The sequence below is a fragment of the Coenobita brevimanus genome, chromosome 96 (assembly GCF_032717465.1).
Source record: "Coenobita brevimanus isolate Jiangsu-jjx chromosome 96, ASM3271746v2, whole genome shotgun sequence".
NCBI lineage: Eukaryota > Metazoa > Arthropoda > Malacostraca > Decapoda > Coenobitidae > Coenobita > Coenobita brevimanus.
Genome location: NC_137049.1, coordinates 23336493 through 23357139, shown reverse-complemented (window position 1 = coordinate 23357139; position 20647 = coordinate 23336493). Strand labels below are relative to the sequence as shown.

Sequence of the window (20647 nt, the reverse complement as noted above, 5' to 3'; positions counted from 1 at the left end):
TGTCTTATGCTCTTCTTCCATCTTTTACTCACAACTATACATACTCCTTCCTTTGCCCTCTCATTCTCACCTACTCCTGCACATATACCCCATCCATACTCCCATTCTCTCACACTTTCTCCTCTCCATTTTGTTTCAGTTATTCCACATACATCTACTTTCGCACCCTCAAGCACCTGGAGAATCTCTCTCTCTTTCACCTCATCATTCGCTCCTCTTACATTCCACGTACCCATTACCAAGTCCTTTATCCGGTCCTGGATCGTCATCGTTTGGTCAGTCCTTGTCTGAGGCTTCTTGTTTGTTTTTTTAGTTAGTTGTTTTCCGGGGAGGGGCACTAACCCTCAGCCAACCCTTTTAGTCGCCTTTTACGACAAGCAGGGATACTGGGGGAGTATTCTTGAAAACCCCCCCTACCCCTAGGGTAGGGGGGTTTTTCCATAGTTGGAATAACTAGCATTCTATCTCAGCTAACATCAAATATCTTTCAGCTGATAGTGAACATAGGAGCCTGAGAGTGTGAAAACTGTCAGCATCAACCCTCTCATGGACAGGAGAACTTGCATTATTTGTTCCAGCTAATACCAGACAATGTTATCTTTTTTTTTTTTTTTTTTTTTTTTTTTTATGCGAGGAAGAAGGAACCAAAGGCCATGAGCCCGCAGTAACAGTTCCCTCCAAGAGAAAAACAAAATACAATATAGAGCCAAATTCAAGATCCGATCATTTTGAGATGCCTGGACACACTGCGTTTGAAAGACTGGAGATCATAAGCAGCAGGAAATACAGACAGAGGGAGACAGTTCCAGAGTTGACCTGTTGCATAAATGAAAGACTGGGAGTAACGGTTAATTCTTGCATTAGAGAGTTGGACAGAAAAAGGATGAGAGTCTGCTGCCAGACGGGTGCTACGCTGACATTAAGTGTTTATCAGCCTGAAAGTGCTAATGTCAGTTTTCTTTTTCACATCCATAGCCCAGGCAGTGGCAGCATTCCAGTCGCGATACTCTGACATCTTCCCGACCAAGAACTGCCTCATCCTCAAAATCAGAGAGGTGCGGCAAAAGCTCCACCAGAGTGCACCCAATACACCCGGTGTTCCCCCCAGTAGCCCCAACCCTGCAGCAGGTGTTATGGCTGCGGGAGGAGGGGTTGGAGGGACAGCAGTCACTCCCACCACACCCCAGCAGCTCACACATAATAACCACCACAGTCAGTACAGTATGAGTTATGTGTAACCCATTGAGCCTGGGATCATCTTTTTCATTTTATACATAGCATTTCCTGATTATTTTATTTGGGATTTTGAGAGGCCTTTTTGGAAGTTGAGTACATCATCTGTTTGCAGCAATAAACCAAGAAGGATGTCATGTGTATTCAGGGGTTTAATGTTGATCCTTTAATCCTTTGAATCTTGGTAGTATCCTATTTAGTTCCTGTGGATTGTATTGTTGCTTGATAGTTTTATTTAATTTAGGGAAGGCCATTCATTGTGGAAGAGGATTATTAAGGCTATATTTTACCCCTCATGTTTAAAATGTATCCTAAGTCAAATTTAAATATCAGGAGATGGCAGGACTGAAATGAAAAAGACATCTGTGATCTCAGTGAACGTAATGGCTCTTTCCACCCTGTTTTTAGGGGGAAATAGTGTGACGATGAAAATGAATTTGATAATGATGATGAGGATGGTGGTGAAAGTGATATTAAAGATGATGATGATGATGATGATGATTAGTATTGAAGGCGATACTGAAAATGATATTGATGATGATATGATTACAGCTAATACTGTATTAAAACTGATATTAATAATGACAGTGATGGCAACTAATTCTTCCTGACATTCGCCCACAGATGCCCGGACGAGCCTGAGTGTTCCTAGCTCCAGCCAGGCGCCATCTGCCACACTGCCCGTCACCACGTAATGATTCTTCACTCTAGCCACACTCTTTACTTCCTACTGCTATATCCATTAACTGCAGCCCAGGGACAGCATGTGTGGTTTATTCGTGCCCCTGTCACACGATTTAATTAAGCACGTGAAGCGTCCCCAAGGTGTATATTGATTATCAGTACATCCACTAACAACTGCAGCCTAGGGATGTCATTTATGGTTCATTTTTGCTGCTACCAGGTGATATTCTTTAGTTTTTGAGGAGTCCCCATGTTTTGTAGGGATTATAACTACATCCAATAATAGCTACATCTCAGTGACATTGGTTGTAGTTTATTTTTACTATACTTGTACAATTTTAGTCTGCTTAAAAACAGACGTCATGAACTGAAGGTGTTAGATATAACCTTCTTAATCCCTGCAATAAGAGAAGTCTTTCGTAAGGTAGATAAAATCATCTGGAGGTAACAAAGTAAATCAGAAAAAGATGTCACCAGGATCCTGGGAGTCAACAGTTGTCTTTTCTCATCCTGACTTTTCAGTTCACCCTCATTGCCTTCTCACACTTGATTTGCCTTAGTTATGTTCAGTTAACCACTTCAGTGTGATTATGTATCTTTTAATTTATTCTTGGTACCTCTAGATGAACATTTTTCAGCATAGGAGAGATTTCCTGAACTGGAGGGATTATATATCTCCATTAACCCCCTCAGTACAAAATGTTTCTCAGTAAGTTGAATGGAGTTGTCTGGTAGTAGCAAGAGTAATGCATGAAAGATATTATTGGATTGAAGGGTTTAAAACTAGCTTCAGAATTTTACAGTATTTCATTATCCAACCTTCCTTGGCATTGTAGCTTTTCCCTCTCAGAATTTACATCATAAATCCTGCCTCTTGCTCTTCTCTCCCATCTCCTTCATGGTTCCATTTGCCCTCCACCAGCTGACAGTGCAGTGTAAATTTGGAAGGTAATTCCTCCTCCTCCACCTGATTGTAATACACCCTCCTCCAGGTCACAGTAAATTGTAAATTAAAAAAATAATACCCTCTACCCCACTTCACAGTGCATTGTAAGAATTGACATGCATAAATTAATATCCCATTCTCCAGTTCACAGTACATTGTACAATTGTAGAAGTAATGTCCTCTCCTACCCTAGCTCAAAGTGCATTGTAAATGTTTAAAAAGAAATATCACCTCCCCCCATTCATCATACATTTTAAATAGTGAAAGTACTGTCATGGCCTCTCCTGCAGTTCAAAGTACATTGTAAATTCTAATTGTAATTCTCCCATCTCCTGACCATTGAAATGAGGTCAAATGTCAAATGGAAGCTTGAAGATGGAGATGCTGTTATACCCAGCTTCAAAACCCCTCTTCCATCCCACTGGACGACATATGGATATATTCCATTATTTGGTAAATAAAACAGGATGTTTTTGATAGCTGAAGTAACATTTCAAAATTTTAGTAGCAATGGAAGCATCCAGGAACCAAGTAGCATATTGATGGCATGTTTGTGGCCCAACATTCAGAAATGATTTCAGGTTTATATATAAAGGGAACTAGTGGATGTATTCATTTTGCTTCCCATCTCCAGTAGTTGTAAATAATACAGTAGGTCTTTAGCAGCCTTCAGTCTCCCTCACATCACCTGCACATCTTAGACTGAAACTGCCTGCACATTGCTGCTCAAGTGTCTGTCTGAATGTTTGTCTGGCTGTGGGACTATATCAGCAAAGAACTTGAATCATGGTAAGAGTAAAATGCAATACTGGTGTAATTTTTTGCTTATTTATTTATTTTATTTTATTTTATTTTATTTTTTAGTGTGCTTGAATATTGGAGATAAGTGCCACTTAACTGTTGTTCATTTTTCAATATTATATCCTATATCTATATCTATATATATCTATCTATCTATCTATATATATATATATATATATATATATATCTATATATCTATATATATATATATCTATATATATATATATATATATATATATATATATATATATATATATATATATATATATATATATATATATATATATATTTATATATATATATACATATACATATCTATATCTATATATATATCTATATATATCTATATATATATATCTATATCTAAGTATCTATTTATCCATCTATCTATATATATATATATATATATCTATATCTATATCTATCTATCTATCTATCTATCTATATATATATATATATATATATATATATATATAATGTCAGTGTTGATTATGGTAATATTTCTAGTGCATTTGGTACAAAGATAACCAGACAGACTGCTCAGTAGCCTTATTCCAGAACGTGCACTCAAGAACTGATGTGTGTGTTTATGTCTGTGTGCCTGAGTGTACAGTGCTATGACACCCTGCCAGGGAACCTCTGTTCATAGCAAGCCTGTTAGTGGTTGTAACATAGCTCCTTTTTTTGTACTAGTGGATAATGCTGTGTGAACTTGTGTCTGCTTGCACCAAATTAGTACTATGTATTCGCCTAGACACCACTCTTATCTGGTCTCTCACCTAAAACTGTTGGACAGTTCTGTTAGGCACATGAAAGTTAACATTTGCTGCTGTTGTCAAAGATGCATACTGTGCATTAGTATTTATGACATTCAGTCATTAACATTTTTGTGTTACTGTACTTATGCTGCAACACAAGTTTTACATAAAGTATAGTTGAAGATACTGTCATATTCAGAAATCAGATCAGACATGCTGCAGAATGTTTTGATGCACAAGTTTTTACCTCCTGTAATGTGCTCAGAACATCAAGAGGTGAAAAATCCCAGATGATAGAAGTTATATACATTTCTTCCTGTGTTTTGGCTGTGATGTTGGGGTGGCCTGTGCACTAATTGGTACTGTTAGAGGATACAAGAAAGTATGGAAGAAATGGGCAGACTATTTGGTATGACATTTTTTCATATCCAGTGGTTTCATCTAATGTTGAAGCATTTCAAAATAAGGCCCAGTTCATTTTGAATCCCAGTTTCATCTACTTTATTTGCAAACTAGTTTGGTGTTAGACTAGGAATGGTTGGTGATGCACAGGGTAATAGAATATTGAATTCTGAGACCAACTGCCTAGCCTCGGGCTCCTAAGGTCCTCATGGGGCGATGTAGGAGTGGATGATGGCTGGGTGGATGAAGAGTATTAGCAGATCTGATCCCTTCCTGAAAAGGTTTACTGCCAAGAGGAGTTTGTATTATGATGCAGTTATGTGTTACAGGGTAGTGGTATTTACATTCTGAACCTAGTGTAAGATCTGAACATCTCTGTTGCTGTTAAGCAATATATGAGGTGCGATGTTTGGAGCCATTTAAAGGTTTAAACATTTTGGAATTTTGACATTAAAGTTTGATCAAGATGGGCATTACATCGAGCCTACCTTATGGTGGACTCTTAATACAATACTGGTGCAGAAAATAGTACAGTATTTGAAACTTAAAAATAATCTTAACATCCTCAATTCATTTATGTTTATTTATATCAAGTTTAGTGGGCAAAGGTCCTCCATTCGGATTGAGCTGGTGCAGGTTTATATCCAAGGGATAGTTGAGGTTTATTGCTCATGTAATGCCACTCAGGGATGAGTGTGGCTGATCTCTCTCATTTTAAATGTCAGGACCAGCTTGCCTAGCCCGGGGCTTCTACGCTCCTCCTGAAGCAACACTGGATTAGATGATGATGATGGTATATCAAATGATTTTGTTCTCCTTAAGGTATACTTCTCAAATTAGAAGGGTTAAATATTACCTCTTTTTATTCACTCCCGATGGAGGGCAATCCCAGACTGGATAAAATTGTTTGGCTGCAGAAAGAGTAAGCTACAAAAAGACAATATTGTATTGAAGAGGCTAAAGCAAACCACCACTTCCATTGTACTTGCAGTTTTCCTTTTTTTGTTTTTATTTATTTTCCATTAGCAGACCCCATAGTACAAGACACAGCAATATTTCTGTGACACTGAAGTACGAGGTGACACAATTTGGGGTGGACAAGGCAGGGTTGGTTGGCAGGTGGGAGAGGCAAATTAACCCCAAGGGTTTAGATTATTGCCTTCAGGGTTTTGGTCATTACTGTTCCAAAATGAAATGAGGCTGATGCTGATACAGTAAGCTGTGATGTGCATAGAAAAAGAATCGGGACTGTGGGAAGAACTTAATGTGTATTTGAGGAAAGGAGATTGTGCAGGCTCACTTCATTCAGGTTTTCAGTGATTGGAATAAGTGGGATATGTGTTAATGGAGGTGCATTGGAGTTGGGATTTTATTGATTGGGTAAGTGGAATGTTTAGTCAGTTAATCCTTTGGCTGCAGTGACACTGAGATCTGAATAAAAGAGTCTGTCATAAAATGGAATGAAGTACGATGTTCTTTTATGTGCTGATTTTCAAGGTGCTAGAATATTGTCCTTTGTAAGCTGGAATGAAATACAAAGTTCTTCATTCTCAGCCAGAGCATTAAACATGATAGTTTTAACATTTTTGTGCCTTGGGTTTTTATTGAGTGTAGTAAAAACATCTGTCTACACAAAATGTAATGCAGAGCAGGTAATTTGCAGCCAATGGGTTAACCCCTTTAATCCATTATGTCCTTTTTATTCTGTTCTTGCTACCTCCATGCACTTTTATTCAGATTAGGAGATCTGAAGGAGTTAGGTATAGCTTTCATTAATCCCTTCAATAAGTACTGAAGGAGTTAGAGATAATTCATTAATCCCTTCAGATCTCTCCAGAGTTGATTGGATTCATGTGGTGGTAGCAAGACTAAAATAAAAAATGACATTGGATTAAAGAGGTTTTAAAAATTATGTAATATAAAGTGAATAATAAGGTGATGCAAAGAGTGTTTACAATCCACTCTAAAGAAACACAGGCCACAAAGGGACCAGATGTTGTGAGGCTCAGAATGCTTGTCAGACCGTGAATGTGTCAGCACTTGAATGTGTATGTATGTACCTATGTTCACTTGAATGTATACAAGTATCTATTATTGAGTGTCTTATGTATGTATCGTATGTATGTCCAGTCATTCTGTATGCATTTTATTATCTTATTTTGTCACTTGGTTGCAGTTGATTATGTGTGTGTGTGTGTGTGTGTGTGTGTTTTGTACAAAAGGCATAGATGTTGACAATGATTTAAGTACAGTATAGAATTCATGCATTACAGTACTGTGGATTGTTAAGCCCAAGTAATGTAAATCACAACCTAAAAGATGCTGGTAACTTCAGTTGAGTTACTTTCTTCTCACATATTTACCATTACTATCTGTAAAACTGGTAAATCCTTGACACGTTATTAAAGACATCTGACAGGTTGGTGGTTAATTGAGAGAGAGCTTAATTCAGCTGTTTTTGGTGAGTTTGAAAATATGTAAAAACTGAATATATATATATATATATATATATATATATATATATATATATATATATACAAGACGGCTGAGGAAAGCTATGCCTTTTTGCTTGACCAAACTTGGTTAAATAATTGTGAATAGTGTACAGTGAATCTCATCAGAGTTAGTGAATTTGTTAAGAAAAGAAGCTTGTACAGTGGTAAGGTACCTTTATTATCATTATTGTATAATTATAGATATTATACTTTTGCTAAACTGTATATCATGTGATAATACAGTTACTTCAAAGTTATGTGTATCATACAGTGCCATGGCAAGTGACATTGGCCATCTTTAATGTACATGTACTTAAAGAACAAACCTAGTAATCCGACAGTCTTTTCTATCTTTCCAACTACCTAGTTCTTATTATGTATAGCCCTGTAGTTATTCTTGCTTTGCCTGCATCGCTACTTCTTATCTTCCTTTGTTACTTCCACCAAGTATATTTTGTTCTTACCCTTTCCTTCCTTTCAAGTATATTTTCTCACAAGCTTTTTTTACTCCACATTGCCTTGAATCTTCCATTATTCTTTTTACCCTTAATCTAGTGTCAGCACATTTATTTGCTTATGTCTTCCAGATTTGAATACAGTATGTTTCCCCTCTTATACATTTATTTGCTTATGTCTTCCAAATGTTGAGTACAGTTTGTTTCCCCCTTTATTGACATATTATTCATAGTCATTCGTGTTGTGTGAATTTTTGACAAACTATGAGAATGTTCATTTGTACAATCAGGTTTGTTGGAATTGCTTTTTGGAGACAAGCATTGAAAATATTCATTTTTAAAATAGGTCTGTTGGATGTATTGTATGCTTACCATATACAGTATGTTTTGGCAGTAGAAAGCTATGAGAGCAAATGTATTGACGTAAGATGAATATGACGTTCTTATGCTCAAGCCTTTCCATTATCTTTGTTTACATTGAAGTGAACTTCAGCCAAGTGTAGGTAATTGCAAATACTCTTGGCAACACAGAAACAGTATAGCTTACCCGTACCCATAGTTTCAGATGGAATGGATGAATATTCCTGGTGATCTTTAATCTCTTTTTTTTTTTCTTCTTCATTTGAGGTAGCATAGTTGTTGTTCCTTTAGTGTGTTGTTTGGTAGGGGTATTGGGATAGGGGTTGAACAGACAGAAAAATATAGGACCTGATGTAGAGGATGATGGTAAAACTTTTTAAGCAGTATGGTATTCACATACAGGGCTGGAGTATCTGCTTGTTATGCGAAACTGAGAGGGGTTATAATTGTGCAAGGATAGATAGGGTATGACTCATGAACAGCTGAAGAGGTTAACTGAAATGTAAGTTAGTCTTTTGTTTGAGCATCCGTTGTTGTTATACACAGGTGTTGTGGACTTGTGTGAGAGAACTCTCCACATGTGTGTCTATTTACTGAAGTAAATATCATCACATTCACAGCTACTTGTGTGAGTCTTGAAAAATTTGGTTTATAAGTAAGCAGATTTAACTTCAGTAACAATAGCTTCATTTAAAGTCATATGTTAACATTTTGGTTAGAGTATGTGCAATTTCTTAATATTGTAGTACAGTGTAGATGGTGTAATTTCCTTGGCCAAAGAAAAGCACTTACAAAACTGGTGCTATAGCGACATGAACATTTGTAAAAACAAATGAAGTTATATTTGAGTTTGAAAGTTAGACACTGTATATTCATGGTTATTGAAGTGTAGATGGTGATTCTGGATTGTTTTTATGCAGCACCCCAGTGTCCTGGTGTTTAAGCTGTCACTGGGATAGTTGTGATTTATTTAATGCCGTAACAGGCAATCATTGTCTGATGTAAGATAGTCATGTAAGTTTTACAACAGATTAAGCATCTGTGCTTAATGATATTATTGAAGATATCAATTTGATGATGGACATTTTAAGTAACATGCATTGATATTTCATAGGTTGTTTAATTTTCGACCGTATGTATGTAATGATTCATAGAGCAGTTAATACATCATTTTTTATTATACTGTGTATGAAATCATATATTTTTGTAAATTGGATGTTTTGTTTTAACCATAATAATTGTGTGTGACATTACTGTTTGTGACCTTTTTTTATGTTATGGTACCTAGTTCTTACAGTTCCCATTTTGTTTTCTGTTAATGCAAGCATGAAATTATGAAAATGAACCAAGACTGACAATGGTATCTAAATTCAACTTCAACATGACTGTTGCATTACACCACAGCTGCTTTATGCTAATTAGTAGTCATGAGAAAGCATCACAGGGGATATGCAGTGCTGGATTATTATTTCTATTGTAAATTATTTTACTTCTGCAATACTGAATTCTGAAATAGAATTGGTTGCTTGCATTTTGTAAATTATTGTATTTTATATTGTTATTACTTTTACTGTTGAATTATTGTTATTCATGAAATTTAAAAATGTCATGGAATAGACTGCAGCTGACTGTCAGTTCTGCACATTATGAATATCAGTGAAATGTCTCTAAATTAGCAGTTTAAAATCATAGGGATTTCATTTGAAAAAAAAAAAAATAAAAAAATAAAAAAAAAAATCATTCCAGAAAATCCCTACAGTATATATAGTTATTTGCCATTACAGTACATTATACCCATACCAGTACTATGAATAATTTTATTATATTGTACGTGTCTAAACTACAAATATGAAATTGATTGAAGTGCATTACGTAGAAGCAGAAGGGCAGAGTTTCTGTGAGCAAGTAATTCAGGTGCAATACCATCATATTTGACAATCTGCCTTTCTGTCTCTGTTGACTTGACTCACTGTTTAGTATAAACAGAGTTTATATCAATAGTTTCTTTGCACAGTATACAAAATTTTATGTAGTGTAACCAGTCATGATATGTAGTTCCAAAACTTCATCACCAGTGTTCTCATAACTCATATTCATGAAATTTTGACTTTGCATTTGGGCATCTCCAGTTGTACGGTACAGTAATGAGGTATTGTGGTATTACTGTGTCAGAACTGTATACTAAAACGTCAGTAAGAAAATCTTGTTGAAATATTCCTATCTTCATTACAGCACAAAGTTGTTATCCATACCTCTAAAAAGCATCAGCCATATACTGTACTTACTGGGTTGTAAATTTTGTACAGTATATCCTTATTAGAGACATTTCACTTTGTGATATCTTTAGCATTTTTTTTTTTAAATAGATAATTCATGTTATTTATATTTTATGTACATTATTGTATGTGATCATTGAGGCTAGTAATTGACGGGTGCAAGAGCCTTGAGTCGGGGGTCAGTTGGTGGTAGGAGGAGGTGAAGGTGAGAGTCCAGATAGCCAGAGTACATCATGTCCCTTTCATGTGAACACAGGTTCATCACTTTGGCCTATTGTGATGTGTCTTCATGTTTGCTCCCATGCATTGCAGAAATGCAGAACATACATCAAGATTATAGTAAATTGAAAAAACTGTGCCATAATTTAATTTTTTTTTTTTTTTTTTTTTTTTTTTTTTTTTTTTTTTTTTTTAATAATAAACTGCTTTTCCGTTGTTGTTCCCACAAAAGTGCATTTTTTTTTTTTTAATTTTTTCAAAAAGAATGCATCATCTTTTTGACACATGTAAATAGCGGCCAGTTTGTTTACATTGCAAGTGTGCAAATAATTCATCAAGAGTGACCTCCGACAGTCACAATATTAATGTAGACTAAGCTGCGCTGAAGTGTCTTAGAGGCTCCTGAATGAGGCATGCTCAACCTGGGTCATCCAAAATGGCTACCCAGCTGACTTACCTCACACCAACACTTGGCTATGTAAATAAACAAGATTGTAAAGTGGAGCCACAAAGTCTCAGACCCACTGAAGTAAAGCTTTTTATAACATTCCTTCCATATAGCAGAGGCTCCAAGAATGTAGTGTTTTTCTCCTTGTAAATTTTAAGCTAATGGAATTTAAAGAAAAGGAAGAGAAGAAAAAATAACAGTATTCATGTTATTTTTTATTGTAAAAAGGTGTACAGTGTCCTGCATTATGTCTAGGCATCAGTTGTTTATGTAACTCCTTATATATAAATTTGTATAAATTATTTTCTACTTTTCATACACATGGCATTATCTGCCCCTTAATAGTTGTTACTGTTGTTAGTATTGTTTTTAAGTTACCTAAATGACCTGCATAAAGACCCCAAAGCATCAGTTGTATGAGGAATATACCTGCTAGGACAGTCATTTTCATATATTTACATCTTGAACACTGGACAGACTTCAATGAGACCGCCTTGCAATTTGTGTAATTACCTGGGTATTGCCAGTTTGTTCATGTCATTCACTTGACATTTGCATTATGATGCTTAGATGTCATGCCAAATTACTGTATTTTACAGTCTGTGGTGCTTTTGTCTGCCAAGCTGCATCACAGGTGATGAGAGGCCTGGTCATGTATCAAATAGTCATATTACCCAGTCTCTGCTGTGAACCATGAACAGTTTGCAAACGACTGCAGCCGGCTAGAAGAGCAGTTATGAAGTACAACAAAACTAAGCAGAAAATTTAGTTTTATGTCCCCTGCATATATTTAACTGATCAGCACCAGCTGTGGCGTAACAAATGAGCACAACAGTGTAATAATAATGAAATTATAATTTTCATGGAAAGTTATGTAAGTGAAAAATTGCAGAGTTCTGTACTGTAGCTCACATTGCTAACGAGCTTTACTACAAAAACTAGCTGAGTATGGCAGCGCAGGAATGAGTCTATAGGTTATCAGGAATGGAGAAATGCCAAACTGGAACATTGGTTGCATGTGCAGTGAGAGGTGCTGCTGATACTGCCAGGGGGTGGTAGCTGTACAGTAGGATGATCATGTGGGTGAGCTGGCCTCTTTTTGGCAGGGGAGTGCCCCCATATTCCATGATGTTGCTGCTGCTGCTTCTGCTGTACCTCCCTCAGATGTTGTTCTGAAAACTTTGGTTTCAGAGCTTGTAACATTAATCGTCGACAAATACCGAAGCCTTGAAGTAAGGGATTATTGAAGAACTGAGATTTTGTGGCCAAGTTTTTCTATGGAAATGTGTGCATCATGTAGATTAAACTATTTTCATCAAAATCTCTATTTTCCCCCCCACCCTTTCATTACTTACATTAAGAGCGTAGTGATTGCCTGCCCTCGTCGTCATTATTGTATAATAACTGGTAGGCAACTTGCAGATTATTTATATGTGAAGTTCACTGAAGAAAAACCTCAGTTGAAAGGTCATGACATTTTACCAAGCCATAATTATGACTAAATAAATACTTAAGTTTTTTAAAGGTGACTTTTATTTCATATATAGTACAGTATATACATGACTGTCCCAGGTTTTGTGGATGCAGGAGGGATGTAATGTTGGTGATGTAAAACTCAGGATGTAATATGTATGACTGATAAAGCTAAAACTGGTGTAAGATTTTAAGTACAGTATTAAGGAATCTGGTAAACTGTACCCTAGGAGGGGGGGGGGGGTAATCTGAAAAATACTGACTTATTTTGTCAGATGCAACATTCAACCAGGAACCAAACCATTACACTTTCTCACACCTTGCTATGGCAAGGCATAGTTTGCCACAAGGGAACACTGGTTCACTGAACGGGGACAACTATGCAGGGGCGGTTGCTTGATGGGTCTGCTTGTCTAGACACACCCGGGTTACACAACAACAACCGCATCAATATGTCATTAACAATATAAAACTGAGATTAAAGAATTACATAACTCTATCTATTTCTCTATGAAACATCTTAACTACTTAGGTAAAAAAAATATACATTTACAATCAATTTGAAAACTCATACCATATTACTTCGGTACAATAGTTTAAGGTGGTAGGCGGGGGCAACCATCGTCCACTCACTTGCTGTAATGCTGCCTACTTCGTCCTTCACCTTTATCATTCTTTTTCTGTCTGCCTTCCTTTTTTCCTATGTCTCCCATCTTTCCTGTCACTTTTCATTAGCTACTTTCTTTCCTTTTCAGGTGGTTTTGCACTAAGCGACAAGTCAGATGGTTTCCTGTAAGTCAGGAAACCTTTTACAATGCTGGGTGGTACCCATATAACAGACCCATACATGTTCCCTACATGTCAACAAGTGGGTTGGCCCCTCCCCATAAAATAACTAACTCAAAGATGAACAGCCACCCCTTGTGGGATTGTGGCATCTGGCTACAGATAGGCAATAATTTAACCAACATACAAAAAAGTACATTTACTGGGAGGATCATGGGTGCTTAGTTGACATCAGGAGGTACGGAAGACAGCACAGTATCTAGCTGATATTGGCAGGATCAGTGAAGCGTGAAGTTAAAATGTAGAAGAGGGCGGGAAGTGGGACAAGGGCACAATATGAAGCATGAAGCACTCCTTCAGTAAGCTGTGTTATGGCAATGATGCCGTATGCATGGAGGCCCCAGTGGCCCAGCAGGATGATCAGATTTCTGAAGTCCCTCACGCACCCTACCAGAAGGCGGTACATCGACTGGGCCACAGAAATAAAACAGTGTTAGGGAAAAGAGGGCATGTATTCTAGTGACTTCAAGATACATTACTACTAAATTTCTTTCATCTTAATTTGCTCCAGACTTTCATCCTTTCGAAGCTTATTTCACCTAACTCAGTGGCAGTAAAAGACAATACTATGACTCTACATCCCTTTCATACTACTACTCTGCAACTACTGTAGTGACATATTATAGTATTATTCTCTTGTTACAACTCAGCACTGAAAATGGATAGATGGCAACTTTATGTTAAAAAGAGCAGAGCACCTCTTCATAATCACAATTTCTGAACACGACACATTATCTTCATTCATAAGTTACTTTTACAATATTTTTAGAACACAAAGGGGATATATTATGGTACATATGAGAATATAAAGGCCTAAATTACAAGATAGATAACTGGGGAAGAGATGCTAGAGAGCCTCCTAAGCAGCCTAGAAGATGGATCACAGAGCATTATCTTAATGAGTAACTACTTCAACTCAATGCTGCCATTTATTTATGTTACCTTCAGAAGATTTTGTGTAACTGTGGAATCTCAATCTGACAGGATAAGAAGTGATCTCCAGTACACTCCACTATGAAAGGTCTCCACAAAACTAGGTTAAAATGTAAGGGTGAAACAAAAAGTGTCATCAAACTGAAGGAGCTATTCCAAAGTCCTCAATACAGTATGGATTACAACACAATAACTTGGCGTTACGCTAATTACCTGATCAAGCTGGAAAGCAAAATGAGCAGCACTGGATATAACCGATAAGATGATCACCATGTATGGAAATGAGTAATCTGCAAAAAAAATGAAACTTATAAATACCAGTACAGTATTGTGTAGCTCTATGACTGAGTGGCTGGAATAAAAAAAAACATCATTAACATCCTAACAGTAGTTATCATATGACTAAGTTACTGGGATCACTATCATTATCATCATCCACACTGTAGCTACCATATAACTGATTTACTGGGATCTATACTATCATTCTAACTCTAATTCCCCTCACATTCATCCACAGATGGGGAAAAGAATACACAGAAGTAGGATACCTATCAACCAAGTGCCCAGTGAATTGGACCATACATTCAGTTACTGTATCCATAATTCAAGTCCTTGAAATTCTTGCCTCCATCCCCCAGTCAAAAGCCATATACACAATGTGCTTCATTTCATTAATGTCTTGAACATTTTTAGTTTTATATCTGATTCCTCTACATTTTTATTCAACTCTGAATCAGTCTCTTGTATTGAGGAGGATGAAGGGGGCTACATCTAACACCCTCAGTTCAGTCTCTCCTAAGCTAAAGAAAGGCATCAGAAAGTAGCAAGAGTTTAGGGGGGGGGGGGGGAATGTAATGAATTGGTTAAGATAGTCTTGAACCACTTGTAGGGTATGTACAACCACTGTCAACTGCCAAGCTATGAAAAGGGATGCACCACTATCAGTTGCACGAACACCCCTCTGCATTCTTCCGTCTCCTGAAAGAAGGATGGTGGACTGTGGGAAAAGGGCAACTTCTGCCAGTTGTCCACCAGGTTCCACATTCAGATAAGCCGGAAGCCACAACAAAAATAACAGGTACAGTACTATAATTAAAGGCAACATACAGATCAGTCCAGCTCCAACAGCATGGATGACAATGAGGGCTGGAAGAAAATAGAGGGCTGCATTGAAAGGAACTTCATTCTCAGGTCGGGCAACCCGTAGTATGGACGGTAAAATTGCTCTCATCACCACCATTGCAAGCAAACACAAGGTGTAGAACACAAACACCATGGAGTATCTGTGGGGCAGTGAAAATGAGTTCTTGTCAGAAATAAAGGAATAGATACTATAATTCATACAACTTAGTCAATGCAGAAAAAAAACAAAAAAATGAGAATACACGTCCAGTGCTTTATATCCTTACTCTTCAATATAAATGCAGCCATAACAAACACTGCTGTGTGATCTGCATCTAAGTGAGAACAAGTACAGGACAGTACTCATAATTGTATATCTCGTGTGCTTACAGCGGATATACAGCCTCTTGAGTGCAGTGGAGGACACCCTCATAATTGGGGTTGGGGTTATACAAGAGAGGATACCAGTCAGCTAGCCGGCGTACCCGACAGGAACGTATGTTGAAGGAGCCATAAGGTTCTGTCACCAGCAAGGTTATCACAGCTGCCACAGTCACTTCTAGAATGGCTGATGCATACTGAATCAACGCTTTCTTTGTAAAACTGAAGGAGAGTGAAGACAAAGCATTCAATTAGTTATTCCTATGAGAACAATTCTACAGATTCTAAAACTTTCCAGAGAGTGAGAAAGAAGCCAAAAATTTAAAAAAGCCAAAAATTATGAATCACATCAACCTTATTATTACAGCACGAAAATTACATGATTTCACTACCTGTAGAAGGAACTATGATCATATCAACTTAAGACTGGCTACGATGCTGCAGGATGGTTTTAAAATACAATGAGGAAAATATACCATATAAAGTACTGTACATGGTACAGTGGTGAGTACAGTACAGTACTAAAACTGTAATGCCTTACGTGGAGAGATATGTTACTAAATCAATATAGCGCAGGTGGAGTGTCAATGGTAATAATCCCATAAACCCCAAGTAGAGGGCATCATAAAACTCGGGCTGGTCATTGCACTCCTCACAGGTACTGCGGTTGTTGCGTCGCAGTCCCCGTTCACAAGCACCGCATGCTGAATATGACCCATTCTCCAATTTTGTGCGGCCACAGTAGTGTCCAGGGCAGTGGGACTCAGCTGACACTACTCCTGCAATAACAAAACATAAATAGTGAGAGCATCATCTGTTTCAAACCCTTCAATTCATGCTGGAGATGGACACCTTCATGTGGTGGCACTGATATAAAGAGGCAGCTCAACTGCCCAGATATACAAACATCCCTCAAATACTTCCCTGTCCCCTAAAAGGAGGACAGTGAGCTGCAGTAGGGAAGCAGCTTGGGCATGCAATCCACTGGGTTCACATTTCAGATAAGCCCAGGGCTACAGCAACGATAATCCAATTATGTTAACCTGATAGTGTACCGGTATTTTCAGATTATTTTGTTCAACTTTGGAAGGATTTTTAGAACTGAAAGAGCCAGATGCATTCTTAATTATTTCTTCAGTACCAGAGAATTAAGAAATTCTGTCTATGTTGAATCTCTGACATTTCTCCTTTACTCCATGTCCAGTTTCTTATCCCAACATCCATCCATCATCCCAAGCCTATTTTCAACCAACCCATGGGGTAAAAGGCATCCAGATCCGAAAACATGTACACAAAAATACAAAACTATCAAAATTTCTATTTTGTGCTTTTCTGAGTTCCAGATAAAATACAGACTAATAAGATCACACACAAAATGATCCACAGGTATACATGGCAAGTGATGAGAAGGGTGGGTGGTAAACTGATGAAAGGAAGGCAATGATTGATTATGTGTGTGGATGATAGAATGAAAAGGTGTGTAAAGGATGCAAGAGCATACAGACTTTCGGGGAGTGGACTTTCTGACCACCACATGATGGTGTTGAAAGTCAAGGTTCAAATGAAATGGAGGAGTAGGACAAGGGAAGGACAAGAGGAAGCAGTCCATACAAGGAGAGTAGAAAGGTTGCAAAGAGGATGGAAAAAAGGTAGAATATAAGAGAGAAGTGGAGGAGCAATTGAGTAAATGTGATTTGGAGCAGATGGGGGACGTGGAAGGCGTGTGCAAGATATTCACAAAGGAAATCTGTCCAGCATATGAGGTGGTGCGTGAGATTAAGAGAGGACAAAAGGGGGTGCAACGAGGAGCATGGTGGAAAGAAGAGTTGATATAAGTGGTGGGGCAAAAGAAGAAAACATATAATGAGTGGATGAGAAACGGGTGTGGGGGAAGCTGGGAGACGGAAGAGAGAGTTAAATGCAGATAGGAAGAGAGAGGTGAAAAGATTAGTTAGAGGTAGTAATAAGAGAGTGGATGAGAAATTTGGAAGGAATTTGAGTGTAAAACGAGTGATTGTAAGAAAATTTACTAGTAAGAGGTAAAGAGAGTTAGAAAGGGTGATAAAGAAGTACCGGTAAGTCAGGATGCGAAAGATAAAAATGGCAGGTTGTTAGTGGAGAAAAGAGAAAAAGTGTGCAGATGGAAAGAACATTTTAAGGAATTGCTGAACACAGAGAATGAAAGTACATGTAATGCGACGAATGGCTGGGAGAAGGAGGAAGGTGAGAAGAGAGGAAGAAATCAGTAGGATGGACATAGTGAAAATAATGAAGAAAGTCAAAAAGAGGAATGTCCCAGGAATTTATGGAATGTGTGGTGAAATGCTGGAGCATGGGGTAGAAACAGCAGTAGAATGGATATAGAAGATTTGCAGATTGGCCTGGGAGGAAAGTCGAGTCCCAGAGGATTGGAAGTCAAGTATAATTATTCCCCTGTACAAAGAAAATGAGGAAAAAGAAGTGTGTGGTAATCACAGGGGCATTTGTCTTCTTGGTGTAACAGGAAAAGTATATGGTAGGATACTTATTGACAATTAGGGAAATAGGAGAGGAACTAGTTGGAGAAGAACAGGGAGGTTTTAGGATGGGAAGAGGTTGTGTAGATCAGATATTCATTCTTAGGTCTTTAGTGGAAAAGTTTCTAGAGAAAGGAAAGAAGTTGTATGCAGCCTTCATCGATTCAGAGAAAGCATATGACAGGGCAGATAGACAAGGAATGTGAAATTATTAAGAATACATGGAGTAAATGGAAAGTTGTTGAATGCCGTAAAGAGTATGTATGAGGGGGCTACGGCTGCAGTGTGTGTGGATAGTGAACCAAGTGAATTTTTCTATTTGACTGTTGGACTGAAACAGGGATGTCATGTCCCCAAGGTTGTTTAATCCGTACATGGATGGGGTTATAAAAGAGGTATACAAAGTAGGGCAGTGGATGTTGGAGTGACTCTAATGAGAGAGGACAGTGTTTGGAAACTCCCTGTAATGTTGTTTGCAGATGATACTGTATTGTTAAGTGAAGATGAAGGTGAAATGCAAGGATTGGTGAATGAGTTTGGGAGAGTGTGCAAGAAATGGAATCTAAAGGTGATTGCAAGGAAAAGTAAAGTTATGGTCTTCAAGAAAATGAAGCCACTGAATGTACAGTGAGGCTGGATGAGGAAATGGAAAATGTGAGTGCATGTAAGTACTTGGGCAGTGTGATGAGTAAGGATGGAAGTTAAGAGGTGAAGTGCCTGAATGGGTACAACAGGGATGAAAGGTTGCTGGTTCTTTGAATGCAGTGATAAGGAACAGGGAAGTGAGTATAAATGTAAAAACATCACTGGAAGACAGTATTGTGATACCAACCTTAAAGTACCGTATGGAAGTGAAGCTTGGACTTTGTTGGAAGGACACAAGTCAAGAGTGAGAGCAATGGAAATTAGTTATTTGAAAGGAGCATGTGGAGAGACAAGACTGACAAATGAGGAAGTAAAGGAGCATTGTGGTGTGGATGTGACAGAAAGCATTAGGAGAGATACACTGAGGTGGTCTGGCCACATGGAGAGGATGGAAAGCGAGAGACTAACAAAGAGAGTGTACCGTACGCATGTGAGAGAATGGGAAGAGTAAGTGGTTGAATGAGCTTATCAAAGATCTGAAAGGGGCAGGAATTGAGAGTGGAAGTATCACTAATGCAACTTGTGAAGAAATAAAGAAGAGAATAAGAGGATGGGACACAGAAGTGTGGAAGCAGAAAATGGGTGAAAAAACATGTCTGAGAATATATGAAGAATGGAGAAGAGAGATTGGGAGACAAGAAAGGATGTATGAAAATAAAATAGCTTCAGTAATACTGTTTAAGTGTAGGACAAACAATCTTAGATTGACAGATAGGAATAGGGTTAAAAATGAAGAGACAAGTTGTGATATGTGTGGAGAAGAGAAGACCTGAAGCACATCATCATGTGATGTCCAGCCTAGGCAACAGAAAGACAAAAATGTGCAAGACTTCAACAACCTTATGAAAAAGAAGAACACATTATAGGAAAATTTTTATTTGACAATGAGAGTATAAAAGAGACAAAGAGAACATTATTCAATTTTTGGAAAATAAAGAAAAGAAGGGTTCAGCAACTGAGAAAAAAAAAAAAAAAAAAGACCATAGAAAGAAAGAAAACAGAAACACGAAAAAGCAGGAAAGAATAATAAGAACATATTGGGTGGGTGCCGTTGCAAAGGCAATACTCCTGCATATCAACTGAAGTGAACTGAGGGGGGAAGAGGGAGGAGGAGGCCGAGGATGAGATGGAGGGATGGGGTGGAGAGGTAATGAGAGACGGGGATGTGAGCTGGGAGCAGGGCAGTGAAATGGCGTTGGACAGGGCGACATGAATGCGATTTGTTTGTGGCCACCCCTTATGAGGTTTAGGCGTCTGCCAATGGAAAGATAGATGTACAGTATTTTTAAAAATCTCTGCTTGTACTCACCTTTCTCATAATGGAAGCTCTTGCTCTCTTTAAATGCAGAACCACTACCAAATACAGCATATATTAAGAGGTGAACAAACAATATCTTCAAAAACATGTCTATTTGACGTTAACTACATGATTCGCCAATACACATACATACACCCAAGCTTGCGCACGATCTGTCACGGATATTCTTTAAAGGGGTTAGGTGTGTAATTATTTACTTCTCATGAGTATAAAGTTGATATTATCACTATGCAATTTTCAATGTAATTTAGTTATCCTGGTTGATGTGGATAAGCTTCTTGCTCTATAAGCATTATTTAACTTGTAATTACTGGTACAGTGTAATTTAATTGCCTT

General features: G+C 37.7%; 1 protein-coding gene across 2 annotated transcripts; it reads right to left on the bottom strand.

Moving 5' to 3' along the window:
* Nucleotides 1–10893: 10893 nt before the first annotated feature.
* LOC145413452 (JNK1/MAPK8-associated membrane protein) lies at nt 10894–20452 on the bottom strand. Of its 2 annotated transcripts, XM_080283148.1 has the most exons (6): nt 20303–20452; nt 16374–16611; nt 15842–16054; nt 15437–15612; nt 14543–14619; nt 10894–13805 (listed from the first exon to the last, which is right to left on the bottom strand). In XM_080283148.1, exons 1-6 carry the CDS (start codon nt 20397–20399, stop codon nt 13596–13598), a joined length of 1011 nt encoding a protein of 336 aa, XP_080139274.1. In that variant the 5' UTR covers nt 20400–20452; the 3' UTR covers nt 10894–13595. The 2 variants fall into 2 exon arrangements, with proteins under 2 accessions (XP_080139274.1, XP_080139275.1); XM_080283149.1 differs by lacking the exon at nt 14543–14619.
* Nucleotides 20453–20647: the final 195 nt, after the last annotated feature.

Excerpts from the sequence above, each read along its gene's own strand:
- LOC145413452 (XM_080283148.1), bottom strand. The coding sequence starts at position 20,399 with ATGTTTTTGAAGATATTGTTTGTTCACCTCTTAATATATGCTGTATTT. Across the intron at positions 16,055-16,373 it reads TTAGTAACATATCTCTCCAC|TTTTACAAAGAAAGCGTTGA; the intron begins GTAAGGCATTAC and ends ACTCTCCTTCAG. Across the intron at positions 14,620-15,436 it reads TGTTGGAGCTGGACTGATCT|ATTACTCATTTCCATACATG; the intron begins GTATGTTGCCTT and ends TTTTTTTTGCAG.